General features: G+C 42.3%; 2 protein-coding genes across 2 annotated transcripts in view; one reads left to right on the top strand and one right to left on the bottom strand.

Annotated features, from left to right (window-relative positions):
* LOC146576355 (retinol dehydrogenase 8) lies at positions 1–4,242 on the top strand. The gene is made up of 7 exons (XM_085271558.1): positions 1–194; positions 1,104–1,239; positions 1,333–1,494; positions 1,594–1,773; positions 1,866–1,959; positions 2,123–2,306; positions 3,278–4,242. Exons 2-7 carry the CDS (start codon positions 1,143–1,145, stop codon positions 3,485–3,487), a joined length of 927 nt encoding a protein of 308 aa, XP_085127684.1. The 5' UTR covers positions 1–194; positions 1,104–1,142; the 3' UTR covers positions 3,488–4,242.
* Positions 4,242–22,026, bottom strand: part of notch3 (notch receptor 3) — a 27,562-nt gene continuing 9,777 nt past the window's right edge. The window contains exons 3-33 of the mRNA XM_085271557.1: positions 20,909–21,051; positions 20,477–20,812; positions 19,768–19,890; positions 19,445–19,678; positions 19,209–19,364; positions 18,884–19,069; positions 17,652–17,765; positions 16,117–16,230; positions 14,945–15,178; positions 14,567–14,677; positions 14,285–14,477; positions 13,954–14,099; positions 13,495–13,728; positions 13,248–13,400; positions 12,892–13,120; positions 12,562–12,763; positions 12,298–12,454; positions 12,019–12,203; positions 11,781–11,913; positions 11,012–11,269; positions 10,792–10,904; positions 10,157–10,683; positions 9,748–10,062; positions 9,518–9,657; positions 9,211–9,433; positions 8,974–9,064; positions 8,666–8,834; positions 8,227–8,531; positions 7,951–8,098; positions 7,749–7,846; positions 4,242–7,646 (exon numbers count right to left, since the gene is read on the bottom strand). Coding sequence (XP_085127683.1) covers positions 6,156–7,646; positions 7,749–7,846; positions 7,951–8,098; positions 8,227–8,531; positions 8,666–8,834; positions 8,974–9,064; positions 9,211–9,433; positions 9,518–9,657; positions 9,748–10,062; positions 10,157–10,683; positions 10,792–10,904; positions 11,012–11,269; positions 11,781–11,913; positions 12,019–12,203; positions 12,298–12,454; positions 12,562–12,763; positions 12,892–13,120; positions 13,248–13,400; positions 13,495–13,728; positions 13,954–14,099; positions 14,285–14,477; positions 14,567–14,677; positions 14,945–15,178; positions 16,117–16,230; positions 17,652–17,765; positions 18,884–19,069; positions 19,209–19,364; positions 19,445–19,678; positions 19,768–19,890; positions 20,477–20,812; positions 20,909–21,051 — 7,261 coding nt within the window. The 3' untranslated portion in view covers positions 4,242–6,155. The remainder of the gene's footprint in view (positions 7,647–7,748; positions 7,847–7,950; positions 8,099–8,226; positions 8,532–8,665; positions 8,835–8,973; positions 9,065–9,210; positions 9,434–9,517; positions 9,658–9,747; positions 10,063–10,156; positions 10,684–10,791; positions 10,905–11,011; positions 11,270–11,780; positions 11,914–12,018; positions 12,204–12,297; positions 12,455–12,561; positions 12,764–12,891; positions 13,121–13,247; positions 13,401–13,494; positions 13,729–13,953; positions 14,100–14,284; positions 14,478–14,566; positions 14,678–14,944; positions 15,179–16,116; positions 16,231–17,651; positions 17,766–18,883; positions 19,070–19,208; positions 19,365–19,444; positions 19,679–19,767; positions 19,891–20,476; positions 20,813–20,908; positions 21,052–22,026) is intronic.

Raw genomic sequence — 22,026 nt, forward strand, 5'->3', positions numbered from 1 at the left:
AAAAAAAACTACAACACCCATGTACTGCGTCGGCCTGACTGACCTTAGATAATCACTGGGCTTATGTAGCCGTGTCCCAGTCTTGCCTCTGCTCTCCGAATGCTGCGCTACGAAGTTGAGTGAGCTACTAGTTTATTACTGTCTCTTTATTTCTCATATCCACTGTTGTGAAGAAAGCGCTGTTCGCTCCACAGGTTGGTATATTACAATATCAACTACAAAGAAAACTACATGCCTCTAGGGTTCGACTTGAATGTGGTTAACTCGTCCTGTAGGGATTTACAGCGTCTGCTGCAGGCTATTCATTCTGCAGTGATAGTTTATGTTGACTCACTACAAATTGTATACCAAGTACTTTGCTTTAGCACAGTGTACTTTATTAATTAGCATTGAACTGTTATAGTGTAATTATACTTAAATGTGTTACGGAAAAAATATTGTAATTTTTTATTTTAATAAATTTCTCTTGGGATGCCGTGAGACTTAATATATAACTACAAAGCAATACTATCTTTAAAAAAACAAACAAACCCTAATGTTAAGAATTATTACACTTGGTCTCTAAACGTGTTATTCTATTCTCTTCATAATACCGCTTCTTTAAAATAACTCTTTATAATATGTCCTTATGTGAATATCTGTTGGTTCCATTCTGAATAAAAAGGTGTTGGGCTTTGGTAAGGCAGACAAACATTCCAGCACACATTAAGCAGATTAGCGCCAATGTAATCTTTTAACAAATAACAAAGGCACTCTAGTCTTAATATCACTTCACATGGACACACAAGAAGTGACCTTTTGTTAAAATTTTTTTTAAGTTAATTAGTAAATTGTCAACCAGTGCATTATGTGAGTGATCAGTTTTTGCTGTTTTATATATATATATATATATATACATACATACATATTAAAAAGAAGTATTTAACAGTAACATTTCTTCTTTTTATCCAATTCATGGTAAAAAACAAAACAAAACTCCAACTAAGCTAGATGTATATGCCAATAGAGTGATTACTACAAAGACTTTACATTGGCTGAAGAATATTCCTTTAATAATATCTTTAATAATATTTCTCTTTTCTCAACGTTGTTTGACTGACCAGTCAAGACCACCTGAACCTTTAGGTCAAAGATCAACGAGCATGGCAATCCGGAGGGTGCTGGTGACTGGGTGTTCTTCTGGCATTGGCTTGGCTGTGGCTGCACGGCTGGCCAAAGATGAACTGAGGCGGTTTAAAGGTCAGCTGATCAGTCCTTGCTTATAGTACAGGTAGGTGGTAGAAGTAACCATCATTGCTGACAGTCAGTGTGTTCCCTCTTTATCTGAGGCAGTGGTTGCCACCATGAGAGATCTTGGGAAACGGGGACCCTTGGAGAAAGCAGCAGGCGATTCCTTAAACAAAACCCTCGAAATCAAAGAGTTGGATGCCTGCTGTGAAACTTCCATCAAAGAATGTATTAACAGCTTGCCGAACAGACGGGTGGATGTTCTTGGTCTGTTTTTCCTCCATCTTGTAGATAAGCTTTAATTGAATTCAACATTTCTTTTTACAAGTATACAGTTTGAAAGCATAGTGTATTCTGTTGTTACAGTAAACAATGCTGGTGTTGGCATGATTGGGCCGCTGGAGTGCCAGAGTATCGATGCAATGAAGGAGCTGTTTGACACAAATTTCTTTGGCCTGGTGCGTCTGGTGAAAGAGGTGTTGCCTGACATGAAGCAGCGACAGAGTGGCCACATTGTGGTGATGAGCAGTGTCATGGGACTACAGGGTGTGTTTGTTTGTGCTGATAAAAAACTTCAGAACATGCATACAATGTAGAAAAAACTAAAAGCTAACATCTTTCATAATATTTCCAACCAGGACTTCTGTTCAACGATGTCTACTCTGCATCCAAATTTGCTGTGGAAGGATTTTGTGAAAGTCTGGCAGTGCAAGCAATGAAGTTTAACATCAAGTGATTACATGTCCTGAAACATACTACAGCATTAAAAATGCAGCCAGCCCACAACTAAAACTTGAGTTATCAGTAAGCCCACATTGGCAAAATATTAAAAACTTAATGAGTGTAAAGGGACAGTGGTCTTAATGTTATGTTTTTTTTATATCCTTGTTCAAAGGACAACTCTAGTAGAACCTGGCCCTGTGGTGACGGAGTTTGAAAGGAAAATGTACGAAAGTGCTGAGAAGATGGATCTATCAGGGACGGATGAAGAGACTGCCAGGATATTCAGGGAACTTTACCTTCCATACTCTAAAGAAATCTTTACTTCTTTAAGTCAGACACCAGAGGAAGTGGCTGAGGCAAGTGGTTAAAATTGTGTTTTTAAAGGTACGGTAAAATAACATGTTTTTTAGTGAAAATTTATGAATGGGCCTGAAGCTCGGTCCTCTCTAGCACAGAGAGGCTGCCGGGAGAGCCCGCGGGCACGCCACTACAACCCCCTCTGGCCTCTGCTCCGTAGCTGCTGGGTGACCTCTCGTTTGGGGCTCTACTCAGCTCTTCCCAGGAGGGTGGCACGGTTCCCCCCTTTTGGTGGTCCTCCTCGGGTCCTCGTACTCTGGGGCCTCTGGATATCTGGGGCCTGGATCTCCTCCATACCTGCTTCATGCCCTGGGGGACGGGGCTGTGCCTCCCCACACTCCCCAGCAGATCGTTACATGGAGAAACCTTTGGAATACAAGCATGCTGATCCACACAGGTGTGCACACAGGTGTACACACGGGTGTTCACAGACGCGGACTACACCTTTCTTGGCTGCTGCCTCAAAGCACATTGTGCGCTGTCTATCTTGCGTGCTGCACAATATCGTTTAATGTTTAGTATCTACTGTTATCTACTGCTAGCTAGTTTATGGTGATGGTGCTGTATTTATTATGTTGCTCTTTTTTTTGTTTGCTTTCTCTTCTGTTTTTTTTTCTCCATACAGGTGATCCAGGTGTTTTGTTTGTTTTTCTTTCTTTCTACCCCCCTTTCTCACCGTCTCTTCTCCCCTCTGGTTTTCTTTCTTTCTCTCCCTCTCTTTCTTTCATTCTTTCTCCCTGTCCTATCCCCCAGTTATGTCTGTCCCGTTTGTAAAATAAATACATAATTATAATAAAGGTCAATCAAATGGACCAATATGGCAAGGCCATGATGATCCACTTGGTAAAATAAATCCGCTTGGCATCTTTCTTGGCCTTAAGACAACAATTCTGATGGCTAAAGATCCAAACGGGAAACAAAAAAAAAGAAAACTTATGAATGTTTTAATTTTTTTGCTTTTATTTTTCAGCAAACAGTTAACGTGATCACAGCCAAGGACCCTCCTCTGCGTCACCAGACCAACAAAGTGTACATGCCCATGACTGCCCTCAAGCATGCAGATCCAACTGGCCAACTGCCTCTGCACACATTCTACAAGATGATCTTTAAACATGACCGCGTGTTTAGTGCTACGCTGGGGGTTCTGCGCCTTCTGCAGAGGAGGGCAGGAAAGAAATGATTCTGTGAATATGAGGATTCTATTGTTGCACAGATTAGAAGTATTATTCACGTGAAGATAATTCTCGAGAGCGATAGCTATGACTTTATTATATTATATTTTATTATATTATACTATATTATTTTATTTGTAACACCCAACTGTAAGGTGATATATAGTTTCTTTCTGAGCAAAAGTGTTTATCATTTTATCAGTACAGTAGTAACTGAAAAAGTTGTGTTTATTACTAATTTGTGTAATATTTATGTACTTAACTGTCTACTAAGATTTCTGTCATACTCTTAATTTTAGATAAAACAAGAACTACTACACTGTAATGATGCTAACAAAATCTAAACGCAAAACTATTAAAACGATGTACTTGATTATATAAATTACATGCCTTTGATTTAACCTTTTTGCAGATATAATACAAGAGTTGAGTCGATCTTAAAATAAATGTTGTGAATGCAAATAATAAAAGAGCAATGATTTAACATTTGAAATTAATGTTTGGGTCTCACCTCCACTGCAATAAGTTCCTGTGAATAGTCCTAATTGTATTTTGAGCAATCCTAGAGGTAAACATAAGGTGGAAAATATGTTTGGATAATTCAGTAACAGTGCCATCACATAGTTTGTCTAGCATAGCAACTCGAACAGGAGGTATCCAAAACTTTGATGTAAAAAGAGTGGACATTTGTACATTAACATTAAATTTATGTTAACTGTTAACTAACGTGTAAAAAAAATCAGTCACAGCCTCAGCTTGAAATAATGCTAAATGAAGTACATTTTATTTTTGTCCTTTTAGTACACAACAATCATTTTAGAAACAATATTTCTCAAGCAATGATCTACCCAGAACAAACATATTTACAAACAGAACTTGAGAGATTGAAATGTACAAAACACTTAGTGCGGCCTGGTAGAGAAATTGTAAAACAAGTTATATATAAAAATAAACAAATAAACAGCCAAAAAACTGTTTTCATTTTAAGTAAGATGTGAACTGGACTGTGAACATGTTTCTCAGGTCTGGCAGAACAGTATCTGATTCTATAATGAACAGAATAAACAATAAATGAAAGATATAATAAGTCTATGACACACTAAAGTGGTGGCCAACTTATTTCTGTTCATGTTGTCACAAAATAAACATGCGAAACGTACTTTTGTAAAATTCTACTATTATTATCTGACTTTATGTTGAAATGCCCACAAAATGTTAAGGATGTCACAATGAAATAAAAGACTTGGTCACCTCTCGGTTAGCTAAATGACAGTGTCATCTCAGAATTTAGCAAAAAAGTTATAGGGAACAACACTACATGGTAGTGTTTTTTTCCTTGGGTCTATTTTAACATTCATCTTAAGATGCAACCACATAGCCCCTGGACTGATACTACTGTAGATGCAGGGGCACTATCCCACTGCATGCCATAAAACACCTCCCTGAGGAGTGACAGGGCATAAGCAGTTACAACCCAGTAGCCACGCCTTCATGCTGACCACTACATCACCGTAGACAAGGTGAGAGTGCCACCGAGATCTTAACTGCTGCAAATAGTCCATTTAGTCTGCTCAGGGACATCACAAGCTTAACAAATTCTGCTAGTCTGTGTTCTGTTCTGTGCTGGATCCCACTGAGTGGTGCAGAATCCAGACTCAATAAGACCAGCAACATGGAGGAATGTTTTGCAGGGAAGACTAAAGAAAATAGCAGCTGATACAAGCAAAGCTTAGCATATCTGAAATGGTGTTTAAAAAAATATACAGAATATAAAGCAAAGTAAAACATAACGGCAGTGAGCGGCTGATTTTATAGGCAAAACAGTTCTGTTTGAAACATATTTCTTTTAACGTGAATATAAACATGCCTTAAAACTGAAGCTATCAAGGTTGGCAGTACATATACTTCAGTGTCAGTAAGAAGCTACAAATGGAAGCATTAACTAAAACTTTACTCTGTTGACCTCATTTTGAAAGGCGATAAAGAAAATTACCATGGATTAAATGCCACCCATATATTATAAATATCCATTTTAATCATTTTGTACCGGACCCACACTTGCTCTATTGGGCTGGTCGTTTGAAGTGCTTTAGAGACACTTATCTACATTCTTGTTCATAATACTAATATGGAAAACCACAAATCAGCTGAAGATATCACAATTGCAGGGCAATTTTTGAAATGTTTTTGTTTTTCATTTCAATCTGTTTTTAATCTTGGGGTGACACTTTATATGAGAAGCTAGGACAGAGAAAAAGAACTAAAAAGTAGTTTAGATAGATAAAGACAATAAATAAAAATAAATGAATTCCCTTCAGCATTTCACTTTTCCTCTTATCTACTTTTAAATGTTTGTTAGTTTTTAGGAATGTCCCAAGTCTTTGAAATGAAAGACTTGGTTTTCTTCATATACTTTTTTTTATAATAAAAAACAAGTCCATCTGTGACAGAATTACTTCATTAAATTGTCTGCTGTTTTTTCAGACAACACACATATCCCTTTACTTTTTTTCTCTGCAAAATCGACCAGCAGACAATCCTCGTGATAAGCAGTCAATCCAAATCCAATGAAAATCTTGGAAACAGGCTGACACATAAAAACACAGACAGACCCCAAGAGCCAGTCCTCAAATTCTTTCACCCTTGGTCCATTTTCAAGCAGAGGCTATATGATCTTCATGCAAAAACTTGCATCTTGCCATTGGCCTCTGGAATTTGAGTAATTTGGGTCTGGGCAGGGACAGCAACTGCTGGGCTGGGTGTGGAATCCGACCAATCGGAGACGCAGTGAGGAGAAGGACTGGACCAGTGCTCAGGAGACTCTGGAGACGGTGTCAGGTAAGGGTGCTCACTGGGCAAATGAGGGTAATGCTTGGGTGTGGCATCCATTGTGGATGAATAGCTGTGCTGGGAGGGAGGGGTAGGGTAATCCTCCTTTCCTGCCATGCTACCACTAGGCTGGGAGGGGAGCGCCTGAGCTGGCTGAGCTGCTGATGTGGCTGCCTGGGGGACCTGAGCAGGAGGCTGTGGCTGGGAGGACTGCTGAGGCATCTGCTGCTGCTGGAAGAAGGCTGGTGGGGCCTGTGATGTCTGGGGTGTTGGTGGGGCGGAAGCCATGCTTTGCTGGTTGGTAATGTTGTGATTCATGAGCTGTTGCTGTGGTTGCTGCTGTTGCTGCTGCTGTTGCTCAGCAATCAAAGGCAGCTTTACGGGGCTTATAGTGGGTGTGGAGGTAACAGGTGTTGGCTGCAGCATGGGATTACGGTAGATCTGCTGTTGGTGCATCAGCATGCCCTGTTGCTGCATGGCTGGACTCTGGGGGTGCATGCCTGCCTGGCTGCTCTGCACAATATTCACTACCTGTTGACCACATTGGGATGAAGGGGGCATGCGATTGTGCCAATCAAAGGGCACGCTGACAGGACTGACCATGCCCATATTTAGCCCCATCTGGCTTGAATTCAGCACATAGCCATGGTTGATATCTGATGTCATAGAGACGCGTCCCTGCAAGGACATTCCTCCACTTCCTAGATCATTGAGTTGGGCTAGAGACACTGCAAAGGGGCCACCTCCCTCTAACATGCTGCCATGTACCATCGGGGTGTTTGGGACAGACACTGATGGGTGGAAAAGCCCTGGTGACTGCATGGCGACTGGAGACGTGGGGTTGGTGATGTAGCCAGCATTGCTAGCTCCCCCATGAGGTGAGTCCAGTGAGTCAACTGGGGACAGAGTAACTGAGCTCTCCAGTAAGGCACTCTGCATGTCCAGGGTTAGCTTCTTATTGCGGGCCTTCACTGACTCCTTCAGGCTAGCGGCATGCTGGCCTCCCAGGCTAGAACCTTTGGCCCCAGGCCGACGGTTTTTCTTACCCTGTGGGGTGTTCTTCAGATTAGGTAGAAAAGCGCTGGGAGGACACATAAGAGGAGACAAGGTGTGTCCCCCAGTGAGGTGGTGACCTGCTCCGCCATGGCCCTGGGGGCTCCTCACTGTGTTATATTCATCAAGAAGCTGTACAATGTCATGATGCATACGCTCTTGAGCAATGTCTCTTGGCAGCCTGTCCATATGGTCTGTGATTTCTCTGTTTGCAAAGTGAGCCAGCAACACCTTCACAGCATGACAGCTGCCCTCACGGGCTGCAAGAAACAGTGGGGTTTCCTCCTGAAAAAAGAAATAAAATTAACAGAGATTGTTAGATACAAACACGTATAAAGGTGCAGTTGTGAAAAAGTGTCTTAAAAACAATATAGAAGAATGACATACCTTAAGATCTTGCATATCTTTGTTTGCACCATTCTTGAGCAAGGCAATAGTGGCATCCACATTGTTGACGGCAGCAGCCCAGTGCAAGGCAGATTTACCTAAGACACAACAAACAATTCAAATTAAGAGAAATGATTTCAGTATAATGAATGCATTGGGAATGCATGCATTAGGACATGTGTGATAAATGGCACATACTTACCCAACTCATCAACTGCATTAACATCTGCATGGCACGTGATGAGCTCCTCTACCATGCCCTCTACTGCCAGCCGTGCAGCCAAGATTAGTGCTGTTGATCCGTCGTACATACGTGAGTCAAGATCCGTGGCACGGTTTCTGATCAGAATCTAGAAGTGTGTGACAGATTAAATTTTAAATTTTAATTTATAAACAATTGAAATGTGCAAGAAATGTGCTACAGTATTCCAATCACATTCCGATGTAGCATATCAAATAACCAGTATGTGTTGATTACCTGGAAGACACCCTGTGCATCTGCAGCTACAGCAGCATGTAATGGGGTGCGTCCCGTGTTGTCCTGAGCATTGGCATCTGCTCCAGCATCCAGCAGCCTCTTGGCAGCATCAGCACGTGCGTAGCGAGCAGCCAGGTGAAGGGCTGTCTCACCAGTGCGGTCTGTTTGGGCTGCAAGGGATGCACCCTGGTAGATTAGGTCAGAGATGATGTTGGCAGAACACTCTTCATTCTCCTCCTCGTCTGCTACCTCAGACTCTAAGCCACCTCCACAGAATGATGCCAGCATCAGAGGTGTAAAACCATCTGTTAGGAGATGAAAACAGGCGTGCGTGAGTTAATGTCTATTTGGTTGCTGAATTATACTGTAAGAGGAAAGTATAAAGTTATTTGCAAATGACAGTTTCAATTTGAAAACTTTACTTGATATCACTACCAACCTGGGCCTCGGACATTAACATCCATGCAGTCACTTTCAAATTCTCCTTGGGGTGGAGTGAGGGGCATGGTGGGAGGCACACGGATATCTGCAGCTGCAAGGTGATGCTGTGTCCACTGTCTGCAGTCCACTGTATCTTCAGCGTCTGAAAGCATACTTGGCTCCTCAACCTGAAATTACAGGAAAAGATTAAAAAAAGAGACAGAAAACATTTTAAATGCAAGTGGCTTAAAAACATACACACACAGACACACATACACACTCTTGTGCTTCTGTTTATGTAAACTGCAAAACACTTGCAAAACTGACCTTGAGCCTTTTTGGTTCTGGGCAGTCTGTATCTATCCACTGGTCACTATGATCTCCGAGGAGAGATTCTTCCACAGTTTTTGGCATGTGCCTGTTGGCAGATGAATAACAATGTAAATCCAAGAGGGGTAATATTTAATTAAAAAATGAAAGCACTTCAATTCAATTCAATTCAATTTTTATTATATACTCCCAAAATACAACAATACTTGCCTCAAGGCACTTATCATAACTTACTTCATTCCCAGAGCATCCTGGCCCACAGGTTCTCTGCGGTTTTTGTTGCTGCTGGGCTCCTTCTTGAGGAAGAAGCCTTCAGGGAACCACAGGGTGCTGTGCTCTCTTTTTCTGCGAGCAATTAGCATGCCTATGATAAGGATGACTAAAAGAAAAACAGAAGCTATCCCCACCACCATCAGATAGAAGGGTAATTCAACAATGGTGCCATTGATTTTTTCACCTGTGGGGAGAAGGAAAGACATAATTACACATTTGTAACTTATTAGTTGTAGTTCATTTGTGCATAATAAGTATCCCTACTCACCACGGACTTCTTTGAGGGGGTAGGGGAACTGGAGCCCTTCTACTGCTGACAGAGCTCCAAGGTACTCTGCAGCACTGTCAGCTGTTAAGAAGCAGTCCTCCGTGCATAAGCGGTTGTCTATTTCTACATAGACTATCGAGCTACAGAAACAGCAGAGAAGCAAGAGTTTAGTGTAATGTACAATCTACAGGAAAGGCTTAGGCTTTTATTTTACTGTATGCCTGACTGACCCAATGACTTCCAGTTCCCGCTTCATGCGTGCGCTTTCGCGGGTGTAGGGTTGGATCATAGCTTTTCCATTGCTGTCTAGCCTGAAACGGACTGAAGTGCGTAGGATAGCACTTAATTTCTGCAGAAAAACTGTCCCGGTGCGAAGAAGCTCCTCTGGAGGCATTAGAACAACCAAAACCAAGACGTTCTCAGCAAGTTTTTCTGCAACTTTCGTTGCACAGTCCAGGCCATCCCAACCACACTCTTCTGTGTTGCAGCCCTGGTCACATTTTCCATCAGCATAGTGGTCGATGCAATAGGCTTCATATATTGGACTGGAGATGATATAAACAGAAGGTTAAGCACGTGAAATTTTCTCAGTTCTGTAAATACTGGTGAGTATCCTTTAAACTGAGAATTTAAACTCACTTGCAAACTTTCTCCTTAGTTTTGCAGTCAAAGTTGTCATACAGACAGTCAGCGTTGTTACAGGACTTGTCACACTGGCTATTGTTGAAGACACGCCAGCAGTGTGGGTCTCCACATTTATCCCAGGGCTTCATCGCTAGAGAGCAGTCACCGCCGTCCCAGTGACAAGGCAATGAATTACATTGTTTGTCACAAAAACCATCTGCAGCTTTGGCATCACAGTCTGCCAGAGGGCATGAGGGGACTGGAGGGACAGTGGTTCTGCTGTGCTCACATCGTCTGCCCTTCCATCCACTGAGACACTGACAGTTGAAAAATGGGAAGCTGGTCTCTTCAGTGCATAGTCCTCCATTGCGGCAGGGCATGGCTGAGCACCCATCATTGCTGCGATGCTGACACTGGGGTCCACCATAACCTGGTAGACATGTGCAACGAGCCCCTCTTAGGGTAAGTGAACAGCTACCTCCGTTGTAGCAGGATAGCTCCCGACAGGACATGCTTCTTTCACAGTTAGGCCCTGCATAACCCTAAGAGAGACATAATTTTTGGAGGTTGATATATGAACCTTTAAATCAAGAATGCTGTAATTTAAAAACTAGGAGGCCAAATTACAAGCTTTTCATATTTACACTTACAAGTTGGCATGTGCAGGTGTATCCCTGAGAAGAGCTGCTAGTTATTGAACAGACTCCTCCATTCTGACAAGGCTGAGACTCACACACACTGAACCTACTCTGACACCTCCGACCTAAAAAACAAGGTATAGTTAGTAAAGTTATACATTTGGTCAACAACAACAACAAAAAAGCACGATGAAGGTTCATGGAGAATGGGAATTGTTCATAGGTGTCTAACCTGTGAAGCCGGGCTTGCAGACACATTGGTAGTCATTGGGCAACTGTATGCAATCAAGACTGTTGGAAGGAATGCAGGGCTGAGAGAGACACTCATTTATGTCTCCTTCACATCTTTCTCCTGTGAAACCAGGGGGACAGTTGCAGCGATATCCACCTACTCTGTCCACACAGGTGCCATTGTTTAGGCACTTAGGAGGCGCATTGCGTAGCCTTGGGTGTGGAGCACAGTCATCTTCGTTGATCTCACAGAGAACACCTTTAAAAGGACAGGGTAATTATAAACTCTTCGTATACATGAGATATTTATTTTGTTGTTTTTAAAATAAACTGCAAACACCGGCGAGCATTATTTGAAGTGGGTTTAATAACATATTGCAATATGGAGAAACACGTTCCAGTCAAACACCTAAGCAGATGGGCGTGGTTCGCTCATGTCTTATATGACTTGACCAAACTCACAGACAAAGAAAATTCCTCCACACATCATGTGAGTCTATACCTTCAGCTCAGCTCATCCTTGAAAACCTTCCCCCTAACATGGAAACTACGACTTTACATGCAGCGCCTGGATGCCTTCTACTCTACAATAGGCCCTCTGTGAAGGTGCAATAAACATGAGGCCCACTTGTGATAACATTCTACATGCATACAACTAAGTGAGAAAGTGATATTGCTATTACCAAAGTGATCCATACATAAGAAAAGAAATCTGCCACCAAAGTATTCACTAGTAAGCATAGGGTTTTGTTTTACATGTGCTTACATACCCAGGGTGCCAGGGGGACAGGAGCAGATATAGTGTCCCACCAAATCAATGCAAGTGCCTCCATTCTGGCAGGGATGAGACTGGCACTCGTTGATTTCTATCTCGCAGTCCTTTCCGGTATAACCTGGCATACACTGTAATGACACAACAATTAATGTTTGAAAGCAAAAAAGAAACCCAGACTGTTTTGAAATCTGACAATTAAAAGGAAAAGAACATGTTAAAACAAAGAAACTTACATCACACTGGTATCCTCCCACATATCCCCTGCAGGTGGCGCCATTGCGGCAAGGTTTGTCTTCACAATGATCCACTTGATTTTCGCAATAGCTTCCAGTGTAGTCATTAGGACATTTGCAATAGTGAGTATTCCCGGTATTAACACAGTGACCACCATGGTGGCATAGTTCATCCGTCTGGAGCCCTAATAACATAGATTTGTGAGCAAAGTTTACATCAGTAACTTAGTCACAAAGGCAGACAGAGGTTACATCAAATTGTACCCAACATTAAAATACCTCTTTGGCGGGCAGCAGCTTCACAGGAGACTCTAGGGATGTCACAGTAACGGCCAGACCAGCCATCAGTACATTCACAGATGAATGAGGCATCCTTTTGACGGCAGCGTCCTCCATTATGACATGGAGATGCGCGCCTGCACCAATCAACTGGCGTCTATGTAAGGAAGAGAGCGACTGAATTTAGAATTTATTTGTTTTATTTGTGTATGACAATTAAAGTCCTAAACGTGAAATTTCAGGGGTGCATTTAAATATTTGTACCTGACAACGGTTGCCAGTATAGCCCTTGGGGCAAGAGCAACGGAATGACTCCAGGGCATCCTGACAAATGCCTCCATTGAGGCAGGGCTGGGAGTCACACTCATTGACTTCATACTGGCAGTGGGACCCGGTGAAGCCAGAGCGACAAGTACAGGAATATCCATTGATTTTATCTGTGCATGTCCCCCCATTGAAGCAAGAGCTGTGGACATGTGTGAAAATGTAAGCTTGTACTTCATTTTACCTAAAAATTAATTTTATATTCACTTTATGTTGTATTGTATAGCTAGATTATTTTTTTGAGTACATGATATAGCTCCAGATACACACCTTTCAGTACAATCAGGGATGTTTGTTTCGCAGTGGATGCCAGTAAACCCAGGCATACAGGTACAGGTGTAGGAGTTAACATAATCTGTGCAAGTGCCTCCATTTTTGCAAGGGGAACTTTGGCATTCATTGATCTCTACAGAACAATGAGACCCTGTAAAGCCTGGCAGACAGCTACAGTGGAAGAAGTTCACACCATCTGTACAGGAACCTCCACTTAGGCAGGGATCTAAAAGCAAAAGAGAAGAAAACAGCTTTGGGCAAATACAGTACCTGCACATGAATTTGGCATTTTATTTATTAGTAACAGTCATTTAATAATTATATGATAACTGTAAGTGTAAACAGCAACTCACTAGGTGAACAGTCATTGATGTCTGTTTCGCAGGTTAGCCCAGTATATCCTGCTCTGCAAGAGCACACAAACCCTCCGAGCGTGTTAGCGCAAGTCCCACGGTTTTTGCAGGGGTTTGAGATACATTCATTCACATCTCTGTTACACAGCTGACCTGTAAAGGAAGCGTTTCACAAGATATAGCTGTAAGCTTCCAATTAGACTATCTATGCTAAGCACTGAGATGACTGAATACAAAATTTGCGAACCTTGCCACCCTGGTGGGCATTTGCATTGATAACCCATGTAATCTGGTGTGTGGATGCAGGCAGCATGATTGGCACAGGGATTAGGAGAGCAAGGAGTAAGGACTTCAGCACAAGTGGGTCCACTGTAAGGAAGCTCACACAGGCAAGTGAAACTTGCCACGCCATCTACACAAGTGCCCTTGTTCAGACAGGGACTGGACTCACATTCATTGACGTTCACCTGGCAGAGGTTACCTGTCAAAGGACAAAGGAGACGAATATATGTATGGATTAGCATATTTTTATGTACCACTAGGGGGAGGTAGACAATTGCCATAGCCTAAGATGAAAATTCATGGAGGACATCAGATATGTTTAGCTATTTCTTCTCTGCTGCATGTGCTATACGTGTGTATTCTGCTCTTTCTACTGAACATTTTAAGGTTGATGGTGTGTTTGGCTACTTTGATGCCCTCTCACCTCTGAAGCCTTGGCGACACTTGCAGGTGAAACCATTGAGTTGATCAATGCATGTGCCAGCATTCTGGCAGGGACTTGGCAGACAGTCGTTCCTGTCCAGGTCACAGTTCTTTCCCACCCATCCCGGCTCACAGTCACAGCGGTAACTGGAAATACCAGAGAACAGTTAATAAGCCAAGAATGTTCAGTTTGTAAGAATGAAATAACATTGACCTGATGTATAAGTTATAGGATTAACCACAGTCTTGGATGGAGCCCATTTCAAGATTATGTTTCCTATGTGCCCATCTGAATCACTTTAAAGTTTAAAAAAGCTGTTAAATGTATATACCCATTAATGTCGTCCCTGCATGAGCCATGGACGCATGGGCCACTGCCACACTCATCCACCTGAGAGTAGCAGTAAGGAGGCTTAAAGCCATCAGGACACAGGCAGTGAAATCCATTCTCTTCATCTATACATTTTCCTCCATTCCTGCAGGGGCTAGATGCACACTCATCTATTTCCACATTACATTTGGGACCTGCAAGAGAAATGTTATACATAATTAGAGTTCTTTGTCAACATTTTCAGTGAGGATTTATTCACACTGTTATTTTCATAAGACCTTACCAGTGAAGCCAGGTTTGCAAACACAGTCATAGCGATTAATGCCATCTTTGCAGATGCCATAGTCACATGGGTTGCTGGCACAGTCATCAAAGTTTATCTCGCAGTTTGTACCTGGGTGCAAAAAGAACTTTTACATTAAGACTGTAGACATTTTAACAATTTTAACAATGCAGAAAATCTTTCATTACATTTCAGAACAAAATTCTATATACATTCTTTATAATAAAGTATACTAAAGAGTCTAATTCTATAGCATTTTATATATTGTCACAGCATTATTGTTATGTTGAAGAGCAACGGCATTAATAAAGGGAATAAATCAATGGCTTGAGTTAACAAAGTACAAGTACATGATACGTTGTGGGATTTTTCTCTTACCCGAGGTTCCATGTTGGCACTGGCAGATGTACTTGTTGACCTGGTCCATACACTTGCCCCCATTCTGACAAGGGTTGCTGTGGCACTCATTTAATTGATTCTCACAGCGATACCCTGTGTAACCAGGTTCACAGTTACAGGTGTAGCTGGCAATGCCATCAATGCAGGTACCATGGTGACATGGGTCGGGCTGACAGTTGTTGATGTTACTTTCACAAAGTATGCCCTCATAACCTATAGAGGGGAAAAAATTCATTAAGAATAAATTAATATTCTGAATTAAAAAGTACATTAAGAATTAAGAATAAGAAGTGCTTTTATATATATATACATATATATGTGTGTGTGTGTCTGTGTGCGAATGTTAAATGTTCCTCTTTCTCTTTAGCATAACAGTTTTTTGTTTAACTTTCTCTCTCTTTTTTCCATGTTTTGTATGCTTGCTTTTTCATAAAAGCTTCTACAGTTGGGCTTTTGACCACTGTGGTTTCCATATCAACGGTGTCTGTGTAACAGACAAGAAACTTGGTGTGTGTGGTATGTGTTTAGAGCAATGCTGAGATGGGCAAAGGACTAAAGAAGGGCCCTACACAGGCCTCCCAGTCTTGCTATTGTTCTCAGAGTTGGAGGGAACAATAGACTGCACCACGTCAAACAGGGCCACTTCACTCAACAGAAGGGGCCCAAAAACACAAGGAACACCAAGCAGCTGGCCACTGAAACAATGACCGTGCTCCTCAGTAAGCACAGGTCCAAACAAACATATTAAATATCAACATATAGCTACAGTCAAGCTTTACATACAGACTTTGAGAGAAGCTTTACACGTTGAATGCTTTTGTAACACAAACATAACTAAATGTTAAAGAATTAAAGTTAAAAATGCAGCATAAGGTGTTGTAAGGGGGTTTAAAGATGAACAGATGTCAGGGTAATGACCAAGCCTCTTTTCTTGGCAACTGCTGGTCCTCAGTGACCCCATGGTCCTGAGAGCCGACGAGGGAAAGAGGGGGATTAGGGGCCTCAAGTCAGTCTGTTTCATCAGCAGACACCCAGAGAAACTCCCCATAACACAGAATGCTTAACAAAGGCCTGAACAACTGGTTAAGGCTCATCTGCTATTTTGTCTTTGGCTCTTCTGCTTAACAATTGTTAAGTAATGAAGCGCTTACCTTCAGCACAGCGGCACTCAAACCCATTGGGCCGATCGTAGCATTTTGCTCCATTCTGACAAGGCGTGCTGGCGCACTCGTCTATGTCTATTTGACACATGGTACCCGTAAACCCTGGGACATGCAAACACAGAGGTTAAAGGTCAGAGAGAAGGTCCAGCGAAAGGGTCCATGCTAAGGTCAGAGGGCAGATCTTCTCTCCGAAGAAGGGCGGAGGTCTTTGACTGGCTAAGGTAGGGTCTGAGACCTCGACTTGTTAAAGACAAACTATCTATGCACTTGGACCAGGTTAGAGCTGACAGAATGCAATAGAAAGCCTGTGACCTTGAAGATTTTTCAGAGGAGAGACTCATAATCAAATGATACATCAATATATTATTATCAAATGGTATGGAATATCAGGACATGGACAAGCAACGTATCCATCTTCAGCTCAACTAAATTTTGACACATTTTGTGCATGAAAATGCTTATATATACACTGAAAGATTATGAACTGCAGCGCATATAATTAATATTAACAGTTGACAGAGGTTCAAAAACAACAAGAACAACAATAATAATAATAATAACAACAACTAGCTTGAATAGTCTGAGAAACTGGGCAAGCTTGAAATCACTGGGCACAGTGCCCAGACAGGGGTGAATTGGTGCATTGGTAACACACTGCTCAGTTGATTAACAGTGTCAGGACGGTCTGTGTGTTGATGCTTAGCCTGGTAAAGGGGGTGCTGGAGGAGGCGGTGGGATTGTTTTTTCTTTTAGGGGAGCTCCGCCAGCTCAATAGCTAGATGGGGGGCGGAGGGGGGACGTCTGTCCCAGATGTAAATTGCGAACCTGGAAAAGAATCTCATTAGTGGGACTGCTGTCCCCCGCCCCCCCACCACCACCATGAGGGCAAGATGAGGGAGGCTGCTGTCCCTTCTACATTCCATAGAGGAGGGAAGGGTCACAATGGTGCCTTTGTTCAGGCAAGGGGATAGGCAGACTTTTGGGCCTGGCTTTTTATATGAGTGCTGGCTCTAAATACCAGCAGGCAAAAGTAGTGAGGCTGACCCTCCCTCCACTAGTCCTGGGGACATTTAAACTTTGGCTTTCTGCTTTTACTAATGCTGTCAGTGTATTGCAGGTGTTAACCAACATATTCTCACTCCCAAGCCTTTATCACTGTTCTCTGCAAAGCACGGTAGTGCTCCAGAAAAATCAGCTTGCCAAATAAGAAGTAAATTAAAGTAAAAAATATAGATATCAAAAATACAATTTTAGCATTAGAAAGCTGGAAATGAGTCAGTGGTGTAATTCATAGGACTTTGACCCAAAATACAATAGTTTGCAATCAGACTTTTAATTTTTTAGTATCCAAATGCTTTTTGGCTTAACTACTTGAGTTGTTTTTGCATATGATAATAGGTCAAAAAAATTAATCACATGGTAAAAGATTATTACTTGTTAAAGGTATTTAATATTTTCAAATCTGTCCTCCAGTTTGTTAGTTGCCATTGTGTCTGAAAAAAAGCAATTCAAAACAATTTTACCTGGCTGGCATGTGCACGTGAAACCATTGACCATATCCCGACATATCCCATCATTCACGCATGGGTTACTCTCGCAGTCATCCACATCAGTCTCGCAGTATGTGCCCACGTAGCCTGGAAGACAGAAGTGTTCTTCTTTTTAGAACTTTTTTATTGCTTTTAAACCTGTTTCTCACTTTGGAGTACGGGTCAGTTCAAGCCAACATGGTGTGTACATAATTCTGTGTATTGTGTAGGAACTTTTTTACTTGTGATCGTTTTACACTTGCTTTTGCTAAACCACGGCATCCAATTCCACTGAACTGAAATCGCCACGCACTACTGTCCATAGAGCTTTGCTCCTCCTTGGCTCAGTGTCCCATTCAGCAGATGCATGTTATGCTTTTTACTTTAGGTCCTTCATTGAGGTGAAACAGAATGTGAGTCAGAGTCTTGCTCCTGTGGTGAGGCTAGCGTGGAATCAGAAATAATCAGTAGCACCACATGAGCTTTGCCAGGCTGACTGATGATGAGGAGGGTGAGGAGGAAGGCCCTGTCTCTGGAGGGGGGAGGGGGACAGGCTCTGGGAAAGAGCCTCTTTCCCTCTCTGTGTATATGAGGGGTGCAAAGTGGAGCACAGAGGGGCCCTATTGTTCCACTCCATTCCCACCACTCTACCACTCATTAGTATTCACAGCACACTCCTCCCCCTAACTGCTCACCCTCTCTCACATCCAGTCCTATAGACCCAACTCCCGGCTCTAATTTGTATAGCTCCCAAAACCCCAGCATGCATGTAGAACTGTGCATGAGAGTTTCACTGTGTTTTTTGTCCCAGAGTGTCAAAACTATCACTCAGTCCAAACCAATACTCCATCTGGTGGTACAGTGCACTGAGGATGGAGAGGTGCCTCCATATAGCCAGTGTTTAGGGAAATACATTACATAACCTTCTACACTGGCAGTATGGTGGCATTATATATTGTGTTTCTTTCGAAGTACAAGTTTTCAAAAGTATCTTTTGGTCAAAAGTGATTCTCTTGGATGATAAATCTGTGTTGTGCCAGAGTTTGAGTTTTAAAAAGCTGTTTTTAAAGTATATTTAAAAAAAAATTAAGCTCACCTAAAACCTGAGTGCAGGATGTAAAATTGCAACAATAATTTATGTAAGCATAGTTAGTTTATTAAAAATAAAAAAAGAAGTGATTTTTCTCTTTATCATAATGGAGTGGCCATACAAAATGTCTTTGTACCTGGCATGCAGATGCAGGTGAACTCTCCAATCCGGTCAAGACAAGTGGCATCATTCTGGCAGGGCATGGACAAGCATTCATTGATGTCAATCTCACAACGTGGGCCGGCATATCCCCGGCCACATTGACACTGGAAAGACCCCTCTGTGTTCACACATTTTCCAAAATGCTCACATGGGTTTGCACCTGTTGGTAGAAGGCAAAGGATTAGAATATGGAACACATTCAGAAGAAAAATAGATACAACAACACAGCATACACAGCATATAACAACAGGACCTGGATTTGGCAAGAAAAAAAACAAGCCAAAAAAAAGCAGACTTGCCAATTGAGCATTCATCCATGTCCTGGTTGCAGGCACCCCCTACAAAGCCAGCAGGACAGGTACAAATGGCACGGCCATTAAGAGGGTTGGTGTCACACACTGCTCCCTCATTGCAAGGGTTGCTTACACATGCATCATCAAGGTGGCATAGCAAACCTGTGGATAAAACACATATATCAACAATTTATCATACAGGATTAAAAGGGCCAAATAGGCAGATAGAAAAGCCCACTTACCTGTCTTTCCAACTGGGCACTCGCAGAAAAAGGATGCTACACGGTCATGACAGGTGGCGCCATTGAAGCAAACAGCTATTGCACAGTCATCAATGTTCTCACTGCAGTCATCTCCAGTCCAGCCATTGACGCAGACACAAGTATGGCCACCAATGGTGTTGAAGCAAGTACCCCCATTATGGCATGCATTGGGTTGCATTTGACACTCATTTACATCCTCAGCGCAGTATTGTCCTAGTGGGTAGGTGAAATATGGGTTTGAACATATTTTCTATGTACATGACATGTATACCTGTATTTAAAGTTAATTTGAAGAGCTATACCTGTCCATTCTGGTGGACACTGGCAGTTGTATGTATTAACTCCATCTACACATATTCCTCCATTCATGCACTTGTGACCTGGGCAGTCATCCACATTGTTCTCACAGTTGTGTCCTTCAAAACCTGAGACAAATTTAAAGACAAAAGCCTTATAGCACGCAGATACAGTGGCAAACACATCCATTTTGCAGACACTAACATTTCTGCTCATAATCTTAAATCATGTTTTGTATAACAACCCAAGGTGAGAAGCAAGATGAACAGTAAAAGGGTTCAATGGGTGTTTAATTGTTTACATGTTCCCACATAATGTCAGCAACAGCACTGACTCTTGCCTGCTTCAGAGGTCAACACCCCCCTCTGTGTTTGCTTGTTTTATAATCTCTCACAGTTTCAATGACTTCCTCTCTGGCAAAAGACATTTCCTGTCAGCTCCCAGTGGGAAACCAGAAGCCCCATAAAATAAATTCCTTCTGTTGTGACAAGAGCAGAGAAGGTTGCAGGCCGCCTGCCTCCAACTCTCCCACCAATCCATCCACCCTTAGAAGCTATTAAGAGCAGACAGGAAGCTGACATAAGACAGAGGATATAAAACACCAGCAGCAGCATTAACAGCTACGTCATCAGGCTGGGAAAATCTGATGCCCGTAGCAGTGGAGCGACCGTGTGTTTGTGTGTGTTCTACTGCTCTGCTAAAGAGAAATTGTACCTGGTAGGCAAGCACACTCATAGGAATGATCGCTGGTCTGTCGACATGTGCCCCCATTAAGGCACTGAGATGGTGCACAGGGCAAGGTGGACACCTCACATGTGCGCCCGCTGTAGCCTGGCTGGCACTGACAGCGGAAGGACCCATGGATGTTTATGCAGGTTCCACCATTGAGGCAAACACCAGGCTTGCGGCACTCGTCAATGTCATTGCGGCAGTTCTTTCCTTGGAAGCCAGGCGGACAGGAACAGTTATAATGGTTATTCCAATTGACACATCGGGCTCCGTTGGCACAGGGACTTGTCGCACAAGCATCAATGAGGGAGCAGTCTTGGCCTGGGAATCAAATAGTGAACAGAAATCAATTTGATACTTTGAATTTACTTGATAAGATCTGACGTTTCCAGTACATATGCATTCTTTTAGACATACCTCTGAACCCTCTCTGGCACACACAAGTGTACTGTGTGACACCATTGAGCACCTCGCTCTTGCATGCTGCTCCATTCTGACATTGTGATCGAAGACATGGATCCAGGTGTTGACAGAGAGGACCAATGAATCCGGGACGACATCTAAAAACACACATATAAGGATTGTTTTAGGATATTTTTTCTCATAATATATAGCACACATATTAGTAGAGCCACAAAAAAGAAAAGAAATACAATGAAAAGACAGAGTTAGGCCATGTGTGTTATTGACTTTATTAGTCGCACACTACTATTTTCAGTTGGAAAACCTAATTTTCTCAGTGTCAGCTAACATTCTCCAGTTTTTCCACACCCCAGTTCTTATTTCTGTTCCCATATATGAAAAAGAACACACCCAGAAACAGTTTGGAAATTTAACAATTGCCAACAAATACTAACATGAGGAAAAACAAGGGTTGCACACAGTGCTCTTTAACAGGATAGGAGAAACAGCTGTGGTGTTTAAATTAAACAACTAACTGTCCTCTTGATGGCTGTATTCTAAAACATGTGGTGATATCAGTTTATTCAAAACATTCATTTATTTTTTGGGTTCCATTACTTTTCATTCTGCAACTACCCTGAAGACTGGAGTCTGAGGGGTGACCTATAATTGCCTTGTCTCTATTCAAGCTGTGTAGACATTGTTTGAGCTTGACCCAAACATGCAGTACAAAGAAGCTGAGATAAATATAAAAACAGGGTTTCCAGTTGCTCTCTATGAAGCTCCTATGGGAGTTCAGGCAAGGTTTGGAGTGCTGGTAACACTACACCCACAGTGAAGCCCTTGACTGAGGACAGGAACCCTCTTCAAAGAGGCTGATGCTTATGGCTGTGAGGTGACAGCTGGGTTCTGGCCCACCCTTGGGCACTGTCATCTCTTTCAATGGAGAGAAACCCTGGGCAGGATCAAAAATGGGTTTTCATCTGTTCTCACTTACAGGATAATGCATTTTTTCATTCTTACTTTTGTATGTGCAGTCCCACTCTAAGAAAAAAGACAAAAAAGCATAAAATGCTCTCACTCCTGGCTAGGAGGCTGAGGCTGCTTTAAATTAGGCGGCAGGGAAACCGATC

The sequence above is a fragment of the Mchenga conophoros genome, linkage group LG4 (assembly GCF_057382185.1).
Source record: "Mchenga conophoros isolate Kocher_MC1m ecotype Shallow Benthic linkage group LG4, M_conophoros_male_GT1.1, whole genome shotgun sequence".
NCBI classification, from domain to species: domain Eukaryota; kingdom Metazoa; phylum Chordata; class Actinopteri; order Cichliformes; family Cichlidae; genus Mchenga; species Mchenga conophoros.

Excerpts from the sequence above, each read along its gene's own strand:
- LOC146576355 (XM_085271558.1), top strand. The coding sequence starts at position 1,143 with ATGGCAATCCGGAGGGTGCTGGTGACTGGGTGTTCTTCTGGCATTGGC. Across the intron at positions 1,960-2,122 it reads GCAATGAAGTTTAACATCAA|GACAACTCTAGTAGAACCTG; the intron begins GTGATTACATGT and ends CCTTGTTCAAAG. Across the intron at positions 2,307-3,277 it reads CACCAGAGGAAGTGGCTGAG|CAAACAGTTAACGTGATCAC; the intron begins GCAAGTGGTTAA and ends TTTATTTTTCAG.